Source organism: Chiloscyllium punctatum, chromosome 30 (genome assembly GCF_047496795.1).
Source record: "Chiloscyllium punctatum isolate Juve2018m chromosome 30, sChiPun1.3, whole genome shotgun sequence".
Lineage (NCBI taxonomy): Eukaryota > Metazoa > Chordata > Chondrichthyes > Orectolobiformes > Hemiscylliidae > Chiloscyllium > Chiloscyllium punctatum.
Genome location: NC_092768.1, coordinates 3,902,900 through 3,921,204, shown reverse-complemented (window position 1 = coordinate 3,921,204; position 18,305 = coordinate 3,902,900). Strand labels below are relative to the sequence as shown.

General features: G+C 42.0%; 1 protein-coding gene across 14 annotated transcripts in view; it reads right to left on the bottom strand.

Annotated features, from left to right (window-relative positions):
• Nucleotides 1-13,988, bottom strand: part of LOC140455128 (RNA-binding protein 4B-like) — a 118,398-nt gene extending 104,410 nt beyond the window's left edge. For 5 of the 14 annotated variants that reach the window (XR_011952772.1, XR_011952774.1, XR_011952771.1 and 2 more), the window contains exons 1-2: nucleotides 13,578-13,952; nucleotides 5,773-6,079 (exon numbers count right to left, since the gene is read on the bottom strand). Coding sequence is in view for 7 of the 14 variants with exons in the window: in XM_072549789.1 (XP_072405890.1) it covers nucleotides 5,773-6,079; nucleotides 13,578-13,682 (412 nt within the window). In the remaining 7 variants the exon portion in view is untranslated. Of the gene's footprint in view, nucleotides 1-5,772; nucleotides 6,080-13,577 lie in introns of all 14 variants that reach the window. The other 9 variants (XM_072549787.1, XM_072549791.1, XM_072549789.1 and 6 more) reach the window with 8 other exon arrangements.
• Nucleotides 13,989-18,305: the final 4,317 nt, after the last annotated feature.

Sequence of the window (18,305 nt, the reverse complement as noted above, 5' to 3'; positions counted from 1 at the left end):
TATCATCAGTAACAACCAACACTTCTGCCATTTCAATATAACAAACATAAGAGATAAAACACTCACGTTCCCTGCATCACCACAAGGCAGTCACGATTTTGTTACAGGCTTACTCCTACAAGCACAGAGACACATTGCCTGACCCTTTTATTCCTTGTTCCAGTATGGTTTTACTTATCTATTTCTCTTTCTCGATGTGTGCCAATACTCAACATTCCAGGAAACCCTGCATGTGCAACTCTATAAAATAACCAGTGACTTATCAAAACGGACACTGATAGATCAATATTTCCAAGTTATTTTCCACAACACAGTCCAAAGTGTCATGCCAGTCTCCACAGTTTGATTCCATGTTTTTCCAGTTACGTTTCATGAAATTTAAGTGTTTATAGTGCTTTTTTTCTGAGGATAAGATGGCATAAGTATGCCTGGAAATTTGAACATAAAATCCAGATTAATAGTTCAGTGGAGAACTAAAGGAGCACTACACAACTGAAGATGCAATCTTTTGGATGCGATGTTAAATGGAGGCCCAGTCTTCCCCCTCAAACGTAAATGCAAGATCCCATGACAATATTCACAGTCAAAAATTCTCCAGAAAATATATGCCCTATTATCAACATTCACTTAAGTAGTTACCTAGTTACACTCCCTAATGAAATCAAGGAGTCTATCATGCATAAATTAGTTGAAGTACTGCTGACACTCCAAACAACTTAATTAGTTGTAGCAATCTTTGAAAGATCCCTGAAGGTGTCAAGAGAAATCTCAGGCTGATGTCATATCATGACAATATGCAAAGACCATTTTAGGCACTGAACTCCCTACCCATTTGCACCCAGATAAATCTCCAAATTGTCCCTTTGTCAAGATAAAGAAATTGTTGTTTTCACCAAGTCATTAGGAATATCTCCAGCCTGGGAGAACCTGTGTCAAACATATATTTAATAAAAGAGGATGGGACATTAACTGCACCCACTCTTGATTGATATAAATCAACACAATTCAAGAGTCGTTCATAACTAATTCGATCGCCTCAGGATATGGAGTTGACAAGATGATGCACACAAATTAAAAATCACTGTTCCCATGTACTAGGAAATTAAACATTATCCAAATTAAAAGGATATTTACAGATTTTTAAAATTATTAAGAGAACTAAGATAATCTTTTGAATCATAATGTAAACCACCATTGAAATCACAAGATGTGCAGAGATATGAAAACAGTTCCTTGAAGGATAATACTTCAGATTCATTGGTGAAGAGATTCAAGGGTGAGAATCATACAGCTGTACAGCATGGAAACAGACCCTTTGGTCCAACTCATCCATACTGACTAGACATCCTAAATTAATCTAGTCCTACTTGCCAGCATTTGGCCCATATCTTTCTAATTCTTCCTAATTATATAGTCATCCAGATGCTTTTTAAAATATAATTGTACCAGCCTCCACCATTTCCTTTAGCAGTCATCTCTTTCTCTCACACACACACACTTTTTGTGAAAACCTTGTCCCTGAGGTCTCTTTTATATCTTTCCTCTCTCACCTTAAACCAATGCCCTCCAGCTTTGGACTCTCCTGCCCTGGAAAAAGACCTTGGCTATTCACCCTATCCATGCCCCTCAAGATTTTACAAATCTCTTTTAAGTCACACCTGAGCCTCCAAAGCTCCAGGGAAAGTAGTCCCAGCCTATTCAACCTCTCCCTATAGCTCAAACTTTCCAATCCTGACAACATCCTTGTAAAGCTTTCCTGCATCCTTTCAGGTTCAACAACATCTTCCTCACAGCAGTGACACCAGAATTGAACACAGTATTCCAAAAGTGGCTTAACCAGTGCCCGTACAGCTGCAACATGACATCCCAACTCTTGTACTCGATGCACTGACTCATAAAGGCAAGCGTACCAAATACTTTCTTCACTAACCAGTCTACCTGCAACTCTGCCTTCAACAAACGATAAACCTGTATCCCCAGGTCACTTTGTTCAACAACACTCTCTAGGACCCTACCATTAAGTGTATGAGTTCTGCCCTGATTTGCCTGGCCAAAATGCAACAACTCATATCTAAGTTAAACTCCATCTACTACTCCTTGACCCATCGGCCCACCTGATCAAGGTCCCACTGTACTAGATAACCTTCTTCACTGTTCACTACACCACCATTTTAGTTTAAAACAGAGTGATATGTTACTTCTGAAAAATGCATTTCCAGCTTTCATTCAACTGTTAATTTACCATAGTAAAGAATTGTTTAATCTTCAATCTGAGCATTCAGTGGAACAGAGTTCCAAACTAGTTCTATCTTGTTTGGTCAGCCTTAAACCAGCACTTAAGGAAAGCACTGAGTTGACTCCCTCAGAGAAGCCACACAAAGTTTGGTATGCCCTGTAAAACGAGTTGAATTGATGCAATATTTAAGGCACTTCTGAATCTGGAATTCAGTAGAATTGTTCACTCTGTATGTAACTTGCAATACACTAAAATGGCTACATGAACAGTTTTAACAGATAGTAGTGTTTGAATACTCTGCAAGAATATAAGGTGCTGTTTCAAACAGAGAATGGAATGAATTTTTTCAGTGCATCAGCTTCTTCCTTCCACAGGGAAGAGAAAGACAAAGACATAATAAGTGGAGAACAAGACTAGGGACTGCTGCTTGAAAGACTGACATTTGACCAGGTGCACAGGACTGGGGTATGTGTGAATCAGAAGCAACAAAGGACTGGAGATAGATAGACTGGCAATTAAGGGTCATGAGGGCACTTGAGAAAATGCAGATTGAGCAATGTGAGCTCCAGGAAGGCAAGAAACTGGGTGATGATGCTGCAGAAAGAAAGAAAATACTTGTGGGATCCAGAATTTCCTGCAGGACCAAAATCAGCAGCAACATCCTCACGAACATAGATAGAATCAGGAGGTATTAGGTTGAGTGATATCTGGGCATAAATAAAATATTGTTTCCAATGCTGTGAAAATGAGGAACAGGAAGGATGGTAGTGAGGGGGGTTGGTGATCGGGATGGAGAGACATCAAGACTGATTGTTCTCAGTCACACAGAAGGCACCAAATGCTGGTGTTACATTGCAAGGTTCAATTTATTCAGAAGAAGCAGAAGGTCCAGCTGGAAGCTAAAATCAATGCTTTGCAACAGTCCCTCGCTGCATATCCCAAAAGGAATGGTGTGTGTGTGTTGGGGGGGTGGTTTAAAGAGAAAGCAAAATTGTTGTCACTTCTTCACTGATTTTGAAACTTTAAGGTTAATAAACAATTATTGAAAATCCACTTGTAATGTACAACAGCACATGCTGAACCATGTTTTCCATGTAATTACAGAACAATCCTGAAATAAACACATGGAGGTTTGCATATTTTAAACTGACCATACAGTCTCTTTAAGTAACTCTAAAAGCAAAGGTAACTAATATGTTGTCAGTTATGTCTGTGGTGCCGGACCTCACGCTTGAAAGTGGTATACATGGCACACTGTTTATGACCAAATAAACTTGAAATTTTCATAGTAATTTCCACCCAGTGTGTCCAAATAACTTGTAAGCTGTTTCCAGCACATTTGATATGTTCTTCTAATTTTAATATAAGTTGATATAATTTAATATAACTCAGGCCTCTTGCATCAAGGTAGCCCACAAATCCACCAACACAATAAAACCGCAGCTAATGAATTGAAAGACCCTATACCGTCAACAAGCAAATCTAATGTAATTTACAAAATACCTTGCAAGAACTGTAACAAACACTACATTGGACAAACAGGCAGAAAACTAGCCACCAGGATAACGAACATCAACTAGCCAGAAAGAGACATGGCCTACTCTCACTAGTATCCTTACATACAGATGAGGAAGGACACCACTTTGACTGGGACAACATATCCATCCTAGGACAAGCCAAACAGAGAGTATTCCTAGAAGCATGGCATTTCAACCAGGACTCTATCAACAAACACATTGACTTGGATCCCATTTACCAAACCCAGAGAAAAAGAACAAGAAATGACATCACCACTGGAAACTACATCACCAACCCAAGGAAACCTAAAAAAAAAAGAGAGCGGGCCATGCCACCAGTACTTCATCCGGAAGCTCATTGATGATGTTACCTAGTATGGTGATGAAACGTCTGAAAACAAACCTTCCAGCTAAAACTACATCCAGAATATAAGTTGAGTTTGACACCCATCCAGTGAAGAAGGAGCTTTACTGCCCTTCAAACCATACTAACTTTGAGTGCTTGTTGCGAATGGGATGTGAAGTATAACATTCCATAGTAACAACATTGCCTAGCTTGATAAGACAAAATGAAGTTTGTACAATATGATCAGACATTAACTGAGGGGCTTCATCACAGTTAAAATCTAACTCTGTCTCACGCAACACCAAAGAACACAAGAGATCTCTGATTAAGTTCACAGTACTCCATTTAATCCTAGAATGGTTTCCACATGTTTGTGCTAAGATAAATAATCTGTTACATTTGGATTGACAGACATACTGAAGTGAGGATAAGTGGATCTTCATCTAAACTTAGAAAGAAGCTTCAGCCATTTATGCTGAGGAAAACTCAGTACCCAAGGAAAAGAACACAAGACACTTACCAATACTATCAAAATGTTGAAATTTGTTTTAATGTTCACCAATAGATGGATAAAAATGCACAACATAAAGAGACAACAGGACCTCAGAAAAGGAGAAAAGGGTGACATCAAGTGTAAGTTTACTGAGATGCATGCAAAGGCAATTACTTGGTAGCAAACTCTAACCAGGGAAACAGACATTCTCATGTAAACCATACAATGGTGTCACCATTGCTTGCAAGAAATCTTCATGAAGTTTGAGCAACCTCAGTCTCATCCCTATTAAGCATGATCACACTATAAAAATAGATCTTTTTGAATGCAATTCAAAAATGTCAGAGTGGGTGCAACATAGACAATGTAGAAAACTGTCTGACTGTTTAACTTTGCTGATTCAAAGGCCATCTGACATGAAGGTTTCTCCCCCTAGTTTTAAACTCTACTGGCTGTTCAAAAAGATCTCTCAATATTGAGTGCTCATATACACTACACCCAACCAGCAAACATTGCAAGTGCAAAGTAGCACTTCAGGGGGTGAGAGGCTGACTATATAATGGCAACAATAGGTAGGCAATTTAATGAATTATTTGCATTATTTCAGAAATGCCACAAGCAGTTATTAGAGTTGGAAAATCCCATGCCACTGCAGTGATATTCCTGGGGCAGTTGAGAGTGTAGAAATGTATTTTCAGCTAGCCTTATCGTTGTCAATTTGTGATAGATTGGCAAACACTAAGCTTTTGGCCGATCTGCAAGTGCAACTAAAGGTAGCAAGCTTCCATGTAGCATATAACAAGAAACCATCTCTCATGCCTATTGTTTTATTTCTCCTATATCATTGTGTGGAAAATAGCAATATGCCTACTTTGCAATCACCTAACATTAAAACTGAAATAAGGGCCTATATGGATGGAAATTATACTATTTCTCTTTGAGGCAGCACTCCTGATAGGATTGCAGCCCTTGCAGAAATCCCTCAGTGTCACATACTGCAAGAAGATACATTATGTTCAAAGGTTCGGGATACTCAGACACTGCATAAAACATGCTGTGATTGAGTGAACAACTTCATCACATTATCTGTAGTTCTGACTCCGAATACATGCACAACCACTGAGGTTCAAAAAGAACATCTCAAAGCCCTAAATGCCCCACATCAATCCAGTAATTTCACCTTTGAATTCTGTGCCATCCAGCCCTCTGATGGCCTCCATGGCATCTTCGCTTCTCTCCATGTGCACAAAGGCGTAGTCCTTAACAATATCGCATTCTAAGACGGTTCCATACTCCTCAAACTTGGCCTGCAATTCCAGACTGGTGCAGCCAGAAGCAACATTACCCACGTGCAACTTCGTCGAGGACTTGGACACACTCTTGCTTGCCTCCACATTAATGGAGACACCATGCAACTTGTAGTGGTGGAGGTTCTCAATCGCCTCCTTTGCTGCTTCCCGATCCTTCATATGCACAAAGCCATAATTCTGTTCAAGGATAAGAAGATGTAAAATTAGTAATGTAATATTGACAGTCTTAAGACAGGCTGATTAAATCTCTTCTTTTCCAACAGTGTCTCACTGTGCAATTCATGTATGGTCTAACTATCTGTATCTCAATTAAGTGACAATGTAACGAATAAATCAGAAATTTACAAAGCAAAAAAGTCCCGTTCAAATTAACTTGTCTCTAATGGCTGGAAAATAACTAACCACCATTAATGCACTCTAACACACGATCTGTAATATCGTAGGATATGGCAGATGCAGTAAATGTGTGTATTAAATGCAATAAGACTTTCTACCATAACCATTATCACACTGAGTTCCAGTCGCTCCCAACTCACAGCAAAAATATATTTTTCAACACCCAACTCATGGTTTTAAATCTCTGCTCTTCACCCCATCTATGGATTCTTTTTAAACCAGAGCCCTCAATTTCATCAATCCATGGACTCTGGAAAACCTCACCATGGTACTTAGGTATTGCAGACTCTGGAGATCTGAAATTTTAAAAAAACAGTTCTGGAAAACCTCAGAAGGTCTGGAAGCATCTGTGAAGAGAGAAACTGAGTTAACATTGAGATTTTGGGAAGATTCCTCTTCTAATTTGGCTTGAAAATGAACTCTTCTTTCTATTATAACAGATGCTACAAGCCTGCTTAGTTTTTCCAACACTGTGGAGAGATAGTGTGTGCGAGAAAGAGAGATGGCCTTGAAATATTAACATTTGCTTCTCTTTCCACAGATAGACCAAGCCAATTTTCTTTTCCAGCACTTTATGCTTTTATTACAAAATAAGCAAACCTAGACAGGTAGAAACCCAGGATGAATCTGGTAGCAATGGATGATAATTGATTGCTCAGTGGAAATAACAGGGTATTTGCCAAAAAGACTGGCAACATTGAAATTAAGGGTTAGAGAGAAAGTCTTAAAGTTTTTAACAGCATGTAACAGGCTCTTTGGTCAACTGTGTCCATGCCAGTCACGAAGCAACTATCTATTTTACTGTTATCTACTATAAACCGACTGACTCCCACAGCTACCTAGATTACACCTCCTCCCACCCTGCCCCCTGTAAAAACACCATCGCATATTCCCAATTCCTTCGCTGCATCTGCTCCTAGGAGGACCAATTCCAATACCGAACAACCCAGATGGCCTCCTTCTTCAAAGACCGCAATTTCCCCTCAGACGTGGTTGACGATGCTCTCCGCCGCAACTCCTCCACTTCCCGCTCCTCCGCCCGTGAACCCCGCCCCTCCAATCGCCACCAGGACAGACCCCCACTGGTCCTCACCAACCACCCCACCAACCTCCAGATACATCGGATCATCCTTCGTCATTTCCGCCATCTCCAAACAGACCCACCACCAAGGATATATTTCCCTCCCCACTCCTATCAGTGTTCCAGAAAGACCACTCCCTCCGCGACTCCCTTGTCAGATCCACACCCCCCACCAACCCAACCTCCACTCCTGGCACCTTCCCCTGCAACCACAAGAAACGCAAAACTTGCGCCCACACCTCCCCCCTCACTTCCCTCCAAGGCCCCAAGGGATCCTTCTATATCCATCAGAAATTCACCTGCACCTCCACACACATCATTTACTGCATCCGCTGCGGCCTCCTATACACTGGGGAGACAGGCCGCCTACTTGCGGAACGTTTCAGAGAACACCTCTGGGACGCCCACACCAACCAACCCAACCGCCCCGTGACTGAACACTTTAACTCCCCCTCCCACTCCGCCAAGGACATGCAGGTCCTTGCCCTCCTCCAACGCCAGAGCAAGGCAACACGACGCCTGGAGAAGAGCACCTCATCTTCCGCCTAGGAACCCTCCAACCACAAGGGATGAATGCAGATTTCTCCAGCTTCCTAATTTCCCCTCCCCCCACCTTTTCTCAGTCCCAACCCTCAGACTCAGCACCGCCTTCTTGACCTGCAATCTTCTTCCCCACCTCTCCGCCCCCACCTCCTCTCCGGCCTATCACCCTCACCTTAACCTCCTTCCACCTATCACATTCCCAACGCCGCTCCCCCAAGTCCCTCCTCCCTACCTTTTATCTTAGTCTGCTTGGCACACCCTCCTCATTCCTGAAGAAAGGCTTATGCCCAAAATGTCGATTCTCCTGCTCCTTTGATGCTGCCTGACCTGCTGTGCTTTTCCAGCAACACATTTTTAAGCACATTTTCCAGCATCTGCAGTCCTCACCTTCTCCCAACTATGTATTCTAAGCCCATTTTCTAGCACCAGTCCTGCTGCTGGTATGTTTTGATGTTTCAAATGTACATCTAAATAGTGCTTCAATGTCTTGAGGATTTTTACTTTTACTACTGTTTTAGGTAAATAATTCTAGTTACTCTCAACCTTCAGACTGAAAAATGTTTTCCTCAAATCCTCTCGAAACTTCCTTTCACCTTAACATAAAAACTGTGCCCAAGGGTATTAACATAAAAACTGTGCCCAAGGGTTTCTCCTCATTCATGCCCTCATACATTTGCACAATTCAATTGGATTCCTCCTCAACTTTCCCTACTCCTAAGATAAACAACTCCAGACTACCTTGTCTCTTTTCATACCTGAATTGCTTCAATCCAGGCAACATCCTGATGAATCTCCTCTACAGCCTCCCTAGTGCAATCACATCCTTCCTATTTTTGTGGCAACCAGAACGCCACACAGTACTCCATCTATAGCCCAAAAGAATGTTCCTTTAAGCTCCAACATAACCTCCACATCCTTGTATTCAATGTCTAGGTTAATAAAGGCAAGTACACCAGATGCCTTTTGCTAGTTTAGTTAGAGTGTTTAAGCTAAAATGGAAAATGAAATTTAAAAGAGTGATAGGCAGACAAATCTAGGGCAAGAATAAAACAGTCCACAATAGAAAATGGGACTAAGAATGCTGAAAAGACAAGCCTAAGGGGTTGAGATTTAATGCACAAAGTATTCACAATCGAGTGGATAAACTAATTTGCAAATTAATATGAATGAATAATTAGAATTATGGAGACATGTCTGGAGATTGACCAAGGATAGGTACTGAATAGCAGTGTTTAGGATGAACAGACTAAAAGAAAGGAAGTGGGGTGGCATTACTGGTGAAAGAGGACATTAAGAAAGCAGTGAAGGAGGATATTAGTGAAGTGGAATCTGTACTGATAGAGTTCAGGAACAGCAAAGGGGAGAAAATGATAGCGGAGATTGCAAACAGCAGTGGAACTATTGGGGACGCCATTAAACAGTATATAGACATCAAGCAATAATTATGGGTGATCTTAATCTACATACAGATGGGGAAAAAAAATCAATTCAGTAATGATGGCGTAAAAGTGAAACTCCTGGAACTTGTATAAGATGATTTTCTGGATCAGTACGTTGAGTAAGCAGCTGGCCATTGTGTGATTAGAAAGGGATAATTGCCAATCTAGCTGTGCGAGGCCCCTTGGGGAAAATCAACCACAATGTGATAAAATTCTCCATTAAGATGGGGAGTGCGATAGTTGATTCTGAGACTAGGTTCTTGATATAAATAAAGGAAACTGTTAGCATGATGCGTGAACTAGCTATGACAATGATAGGACAAAAGAAATTTGGAATGGTACAGTAGAACCCCCATAATCGGCAGATTCAATTATCCATGTTTTGCCGCGGCCAGAATATATTGACTGGAACATTCCAGAAATAATTCCAGGGGCTGCTAGGGAGGTAAGTTTTCCATTTAAGTGATAGGATTCACTACTCTCCGCAATTTCGGGCATCTGCAGTAGGTCTTGGAATGTATCACCCACAGATGCAGGGGGGCACCTATATTAAATCCAAGGAAAGAGCGCACAAATGGTAAAAAAATGCAGCAGACCTGAGGATCGGAAGCAGTTTAGATTTCAGCAAAGGAGGACAAAGGAATTGATTAAGTGGGGGAAAGTAAGCGTAATTGAATAAGATTGGAAGGAACATACAAACTCATTGGAAAAGCTTGATAGGTCTGTGAAGAGAAAAAAGGATTATTGCAGACAAATGTATGTCTCTTACAATTAGAAACAGGAGAAGTGGTATTGTGGAACAAAGAAATTGCAGATCAACTAGATACATATTTTGGTTTTATCTTCACAAAGGCAGTCACAATAACCTTTCAAAACTGTTGGTCAACACAGCATATGGTCTTGGAAACAGTGGATAGTGGTCATCTTTCAGGATTTTACATATTCTGGAACAGTCCCTATATCTTGAAGGTAGCTAATGTAACCTCATTATTTTAACAGAAGGCAGTAGCAAAGAAAAATGGAATCCTAGGCAAGTTAGTCGGACATTAGAGAAAGGAAAAATGCGAGAGTCCACTGTAAAAGATTTATTGGCAGAACACTTGGAAAACAGTAAAAGTACTGGACAAGGTCAGCATGCATTTATGAAAGGGAAATTATGCATGACAAATCTACTGGAAACAAAGAGTACGAATGGCTTATTTTCTGAGAGACAGGCAGTGATGATCAAGGTGAGGGGGGGACCACAGTGCTTGAACCCAACTATTCATAATACATAAACAATTTAGATAATGGAACTAAATGTAACATCTCCTGGTTTGCAGATACTGAAAGCTGGAGAGGTGGGTGATACAGACATGGTTTAGTGTGACTCGGACAAGTTGAGTGAATGAGCAAATGTATGGCACATGAAGCATAAGTGGATAAATGTGAGGTTATCCACTCTGGTAGGAGAAAAGAGGAAGGAATCTTGATCAACCGGGCCAATGGACCAAAATGTGATAGATGCAATTTAATTTAGATGAATGCAAGATGTTGCATTTGCTAGAAAATAGGACAGAAATTACAGAGTGTGGTAGGAGAGCATTGTCGAACACAGAGACCAAGGAACTCAGCTACATAGTTCCTTGAAAGTAGTCATCACAGGAAGATAGGGTGGTGAAGGAGTTTGTTACACTTGTCTTCATTGGTCAGAGAATGGAGTATAGGAGTTGGGATGTCAGGTTACAGCTAAATAGACATTGAGGCCACTTTTGCAGTACTGTCTACAGTTCTGGTCACTCTTCTATATATTAAATTTGAAAGGGTGCAGAAAAGATTTATAAGGATGTTGCTGGGGCTGGAGCGTTTGAGTCATAAGGAGAGGCTGAATAAGCTGGGAATGTTTTCCCTGGTCCATAGGAGATTGAGGGGTAACCCTATAGAAGTTCTTAAGATCATGAGGGAAAAGATAAACAGCTGAGAAGGGTAGGAGAACTCAAAACAAGGGGGCAAATTTTAAGGTGAGAGGAAAAGATTTTAAAAGGGACCTGAGGGGCAATGTTTCCCTCACAGTGCAGTGCATACATGGAATGAACTTCCAATGAAAAGTGATAGACGCAGGTACAATTACAACATTTAGGCAGGTACATGAATAGGAAAAGTTTAAAGGGATATGAGCCAAACACAGGTGAACGGGCTCGTTTAGTTTGGGAAACCTGGTCGGCATGGATGAGTTGGACCAAAGGGTCCTTTTCCATGCTGTATGACTCTGATGATTACTATTGAATTGCTACAGTTTGGGAGAGTGGAGGTATGAGACTTTGGTGTCAAGAAAACAGGCAGGTGCACCAGGCAGTGAAGGCGTTAAAGAGTATGTCCGCCTTCAAGTGAGAGGATTGAGTACTAGGTATGCCATGCTGTAATTCTGCAGGGCCTTGGTGAAACTGTAACAGGATGGCTGTTTATAGTTTGGTCGCTTTATCGGAGGAAGGATGTTTTGGCTATGAAAGGTGTGCAATGAAGGTTGACCAAACTGATTCCTGAGATGTTAGGGCTGACCTTTGTTTTTGCAATTCTCTATGGGAGACAGGCATTAGTGGCTAGCTAACATTTGTTGTCCATATCTAGTTGAGAAGATGGTGATGAGTTGCTTCCTTGAACTGTTGCAGGTAAATCCACAATATGATACCGAGGGTATATCAATTTTGACGAGCAACAGTGGAGGAATGTGATCCATTTCCAAGTGATAAGTGGCTTGGACGAGAACTTAAAGGTGGTGCTGTTCTCCTGTATCTGCTGGTTTGGAAGGTGTTGCTTAATGACATTGGTGAATTTCTACAGTGCATTCTAGACAGTACACCACAGTGTTGGTGGTCGAGGGATTAGATGATTGTGGATGTGGTGCAAATTATGTTGACTGTATTGCCTTGACTGGTGTGTGTTGTGGGAGCTGCACCCATCCAGATAAGTTGGGAATATTTCATTACACTCCTGATTTTTGCATTGGAGATAGCAGACAGACTTTTGAGAATGAGGTGGTAAATCATTTCCTGCAGTGATGTTGGGATCACTGAATATCAAGGGGTAATGTTTAGATTGTCTCTTGTTGGAGATGAACATTGCCTGGTATTTGTGTTACTATTTAATGGTTATCCTTTAATATTATTATGTTTGAACATGGACTGTTTCAGTATCTGAGGAGTTGGGAATGGTGCTGAATATCCCATTTCTAAAATTACGATGCAGCAAAGGTAGCTGCATTGATGAAGTAGCTGAAGATGGTTGGCTAAGCACATTACTCTAAGGAACTTTTACAGAGACGTCCAGCAGCTGAGATGACTGATCGCCAACAACCATGTCCATCTTCCTATGTGCCAATGATGATTTCAAGTAGTGAAGAACTCCCTCCCCTGCATTGATTCCAGTTTTGCTTGGGCTCTTTGATGTCAGACTCAGTCAAATACGGCCTTGAAGTCAAGGGCTGTCACTCTCACCCAAGCTCTGGAATTCAGCTCCTTCAATCATGTCTGAACCAAGATTGCAATGAGGTCAGGAGCTGAGTGGGCCTGTCAGAAACAGGGTACCAGTGTTGCTGCTAAGCAGATGCTGCCTTACACAAGGCCTTGGTGAGACCACACCTGGAATATTGTTCACAGTTCTGGTTTTATTATCTGAGTAAGGATATTTTGGCAATGGAAAGAGTAAGAAGGGAAACAGGATTGGGCTAGGTCAGTGAAGTTTAGCAGAACCAAAGGTAATCTTATAGAAACATATAACATTCCAACAGGAATGGACAAGGTAAACACAGAATGGATGTTACTGACAACTGGGAAGTCGGCAAACAAGGTGGTGGATGATGTGGGGTCAGGAGGTGTGAGGTGGCAGAGTTGGTAGGGTGAGGAAAAGCGAAGGGGGGGGGTAATCAGGGGCAGTGGAAGAGTGCAGTAGGGTAGAGAGGAGTGCGGTAGAGTGAGAGGAACATATGGTGGGACAATGAGGAGATAATGGGGGTGAGGGTATAGAGATGGGAGCGTGTGGGGAGGATAGAAAGGGATAAGAGACGGGAAGTGGGATGGGATAAACAGAGTAGGGTGATGGGATACTGGAATAGCCAACTGGAGATGTCTGTAGAGTGGGGTGTATGGGCAGGGGAAGAGGAGGATGGAGAGGGTGAAATTGAACCCCAACGCCCGAAAACTGCACCCCCCCACATGACCACATTAACCGAGACCCCCACCTTGATCAGGTCGCACTCGCTCACGGTGCCGTACTTCTCGAACAAGGCCCGGATCTCATCGGCGGTGGTTGGCCGCGGTAGATTGCCCACGAAAATCTTCACCATCTTGCTTTATTTTTTTTCTCTCTCTCTTCCCGCCGTACGCGTTCCCCCGTATTTTAAATAAAAACTCAACCGCAAAAGGAACTACAACACGACCAGAGAGAAGAGCGGAGCGGGCGTACTGAGAGAAGAGGGGAAAAAAACAACAAAAAGCGATTAAAAAGACGAAACACACCGCGCCCCCCGATCCCCCTAAAACTTCCACGCACAAGCTTGACGATTACCCTCAGCCGCACCGAGCGAACAACAGAAAAAAATGGCGGAGCCTCTCGCTCCGTCCTGCCGCTGGTAACCGCCCACCCCAGCAGCTCGCGTCCAATGATTGGGCAGGCCGGAACGTCAATCACCGGTACGGCCTGGGTCCGCCCCTTCCGCGTGAGCCTGTTGGTCCCGCCGATGTCGTCCCCGTGCTATGTCTGGAGGAGGCGCTGTCAATCACTGCGGCCGGACCGTCATTTCCGCTCCGTCGGTTTCAACCGTTTCGGTGCGAGATGCCGCCAAGAGCCTGCAACAACAAGCAAAACATTGCCGGAAAAGAGAACTCAGCAGGTCTGGCAGCAACTGTGGAGAGATGGTGGAATTGACGTTTCTTGAGAGCTTCGGTTCCGATTTACAGCGTTCGCAGTTATTTCGGTGTATTTGTTGTTAAGAGCTGATGTGGCTTTTGAATGATGGGTGCTGTCTGGGTATGTTGTTGCACGCCTCTGGAACAGGCGGGATGTGGTCCCTCTTCTCCTGTCCCTGAGCTAGTGACACAAGCACTTGCACCGTTGAATTCGGATGTAAAAAGATTCTTATTAAAATGTATCACTTAAGAGTACATTGAACTTGAAATGGCAACTAAAAACCGAAAGGAAGAATGCTGTAAATCAGAAACGAAAAAAAAAGACATCAAATGTTGCTGGAAGAGTTTGGCATCATCTGTGCAGAGAAATCAGTTTACGTTTCGGGTCCGGTGACCCTTCCTCAGAGCAGATGTTGCCAGACCTGTTGGAGCTTTTTACAGCAGCCTTTTTTTAAAAAAAAATCGCAAATTGCCTGTTCACTGCTACAATTTGTCGGTGACCTGAGTTGCTACACGATCCTCCTCGCAGTTAAAACTCACTCCAAGTTTCGTAATATTAGCAAGTTGTAAAATGCTCTAGAATCGCAGCACCGATTTTGTGCATTCAATATTTGTGCTTCCTTCTTCAAGCACTGTACTCTATATCTTGCTTTTTAGCCAGGAAAAGCCAAGTGATTGGTAGATCTACACGTTTTGCTTTCAGATGATGAAGAGGAGCCAACATGGAACATGCCTGCTGACTCCGCTTGAATCTTATGAAAATGTGTCCAAAGTAACGAACGTGGGAGTATCTATGTTTTCCAGAAGGACTTTGAGGTCACTCATACGGGTCTGTTCAAGACAAGGAATTGAAAGACAAGTTCTTGACCTTGTGAGGATGTAGAGCAGCCTTAGGCAGGGAATAAGGAAAATGGACGGGTACACCAATTAACAGGATATGTCGAGTGATGAGTTGCAAGGATCAGTGTTTGTTCTCCATTCATTATATTTATAAAAGGCTATGATAGGAAATGATGTTCCAAACTGTATTGGCTACTGTGATTAAAGGCAAAAGCTCATAATCATAGGATCAAGGCTATTAGAGATGGACAGTAAATTAAAATTAAAGATTTCTGATTAAATTAAAATTAAAGATTTCTGAGGATACAAAGATGGATGGTATTGTAATCAGTGTAAATGGTGATGGAGGAAAGCAAATAGAATGTTGTTTCTTACCAGGATAACAAAATATAAAAGTGGGGATGTTTTGATACATTTGTACAGGGCATTCGTGAGAGCAAGTCAGGACTAATGTGAACATTTTGGCCTCCTCTAGTTGCAATGCAAATGCATTGAAAGCCACCTGGACAAGTTTAATTTTTTACAGGAATGTGAACTGGTGAGGTGGGAGATATCATTTGAGCAATAGTAAGACAAGCAGTGGCTGTATCTATTGGAGTTTAGAAGAATGAGAGAGAATTTAAAATTTTTAAAAAAAAATTCTACAGGGAAGCGGAATGGCCGCGAAAAGTTGTTTCCTCTAATGAAAGAGAATAGAACAAGAGCACTCAGTTTAAAAATAAAGAATCCCCCATTTAAGACAAACTAAGAAAAAGGATTTTTGAGGGTTGTACAGTTTTTGTAATTCTTCCTCAATAGTAGAGGCAGGCTTGTTGAGTGTTTGAAAGACAAAGTTTAATTAGATTTTTGACTAAAAACAGAATGATAGGGTTATGGGAACCTTGGAGTGGAACGGTGGTGATGTGGGGAAGGGTGAGTAGTAGTGTAGGTTAAATGGAATATGGAGTTGAGGTCATAATCAGATTAGCCATGATTTTATTCAGTGGTGAATTAGGCTTGAGGGATCTAATGATCTGCTTGAGTTTAATTTGTATCTTCACATATATCTCGAAGTGCACCTATTTCCAATTCTGTAACATCCTTCAACTTTATCCATGCTTCAACTCTGTAGAAATCTTAATCCATCTCTGCGGTTTGGCTGCACACAGTTATTCCCATGCTTCCCTGACTCATTTCCCAAATTTTACTTCCTGTAAGCTTCGTCATCCAAAACTCTTCCATCTGTGTTCTTTTCACTTCAAGTTCATTTCTCTAATAACACCTCCTTGGTGTTACCCCTCTGTTTCTCTAAATCTGGTCTGTTGTGCATTTCCGATTTTAACTAGAGTTATAGAGATTACAGCATGGAAACAGACCCTTAGGTCTAACTCGTCCATGCCGACCAGATATCCCAACCTAATCTAGTCCCACTTGCCAGCATCCAGCCTGTATCCCTCCAAACATTTCCTCTTTATATACCCATCCAAATGCCTTTTAAATGTTGTAATTGTACCAGCCTCCACCACTTCCTCTGGCAGCTCATTCCGTGCATGTACCACCCTCTGCATGAAAAAGTTGCCCCTAGGGTCTCTTTTATATCTTTCCCCTCTCGCCCTAAACCTATGCCCTTTAGTTCTGGACTCCCCTACCCCAGGGAAAATACTTTGTCTATTTATCCTATCCATGCCCCTCATGATTTTAAAAATCTCGATAAGGTACCCCCTCAGCTTCCAACCCTCCAGGGAATATCATTAATTTTAGTTGCATTATCATTGGTGGTTGCATATTCACTTGTCTCAAGTTAGGCTTTGGAATTTTCTCCCTATATATCTCTGCTACGTTTGACACAGGCAGTCATCAAAAATTATGCCTAAAGGAATGTTCACTTTTGCTGCATGCCTGTCTTCCTTGCTTTTCTGATGCCTTTCACAAGCAGCATGTTGTCTTGCATCCCTAAGACTTTACTGTGACTATGAAGTTGATCAGCATATAATTTGCAAAGATTATTTTCACTTGTAATTTGTTCGTTGTTCGGACTATTTTTGTTATTTGGGTGAGTGACTGGGTCAAACTAGTGTCTTTCTCATTGACGATTACGAAGGGTGGAATAATAAGGCACCTCGGGTTTAATTCAAGTGAGACACAACGGGGCTAGAGAATGAGCCGAGCAGAGAGTTGGATTACAAGCTGAAATGGTCAGAATGGCTATCAGCCAATCAGCACGATTGAGAAACCTCAGAGTGGAACATGTTGTTTAAATATAACTTTTCCTGCACTTCCTGTAATTTTCTATTTGAAACGTTTTTGTAATGGAAGGGAATGAGTTTGTAAGTATTAAATCTACTCCAGTCACATTGAGTGTAACATGCAGAATGGAGTCAAGTAGAATTTTGTTGAAAATTATTTTTGACATTTTCAAAGCTTTTTTTCTTATTTTACGATTTCATCAATATTTGGGGGGGGGGGAGGAATAAGGGAAATTAAAAAAAAATTGTTTTCCGAATGGCAGCTGGAAGGGTTCCTGACGCATTCTGGCGTTAGTGGGAGAGAGGGGAGTAAAGGCCGCAAACTGGACGGGTTGATGGTCAGCAGAGAGCTTGTTTAAAAACTGAAAGAACTCCGGATGCAGAAACCTGAACAGGTTGCTGTGAGAGCTTGTTTGATTGACATCTACCAGGGGCGGGGTGAGACTGGCAATGATTGACATGAAGCGAACCATTCGGGAAAGGGAAATGAGACAGAACAGCCAATGCAATCGCTGGGTAGGCGGTTCTGCTCCCACAATATAGGGAGACGGCTCCTCCCCAGCTCGGCCTTGGTTGAGGGTAATGAAGCTTTATGTGGCAAAGCGTCCAGCTGAGCTGCGTGGGGACGAGGTTCAGCCACTGTTCAAGCAGTTGGGCAGAATTAGCGGGTTATATGGAGTATGATGTTATATGAGGTAGAAAGCTTGGGCGGAGGAAGAATGTAAGGATTTTTGTAGAGGCAAGCGACTGAAGCGTGAGAGATGGAGGCAGGGCAACAGCAGATAGGGACAGAGGAAATAGGAGAGAGAAAGAAAGAGAGGCAGAATAACAGGATTTGGAGATAGATGGGTGGAAAAGAGATGAACGCAGACTGATACGGATGGAGCAGTGTAACGGGAGAAAGGGTTAAAGAACGATATGGAGGGATAGTAACCCAATTTTGAGGAGTGAATTAGGGAAAGATGGATGTCAGGGGCAGATCGAATGAGAGATATG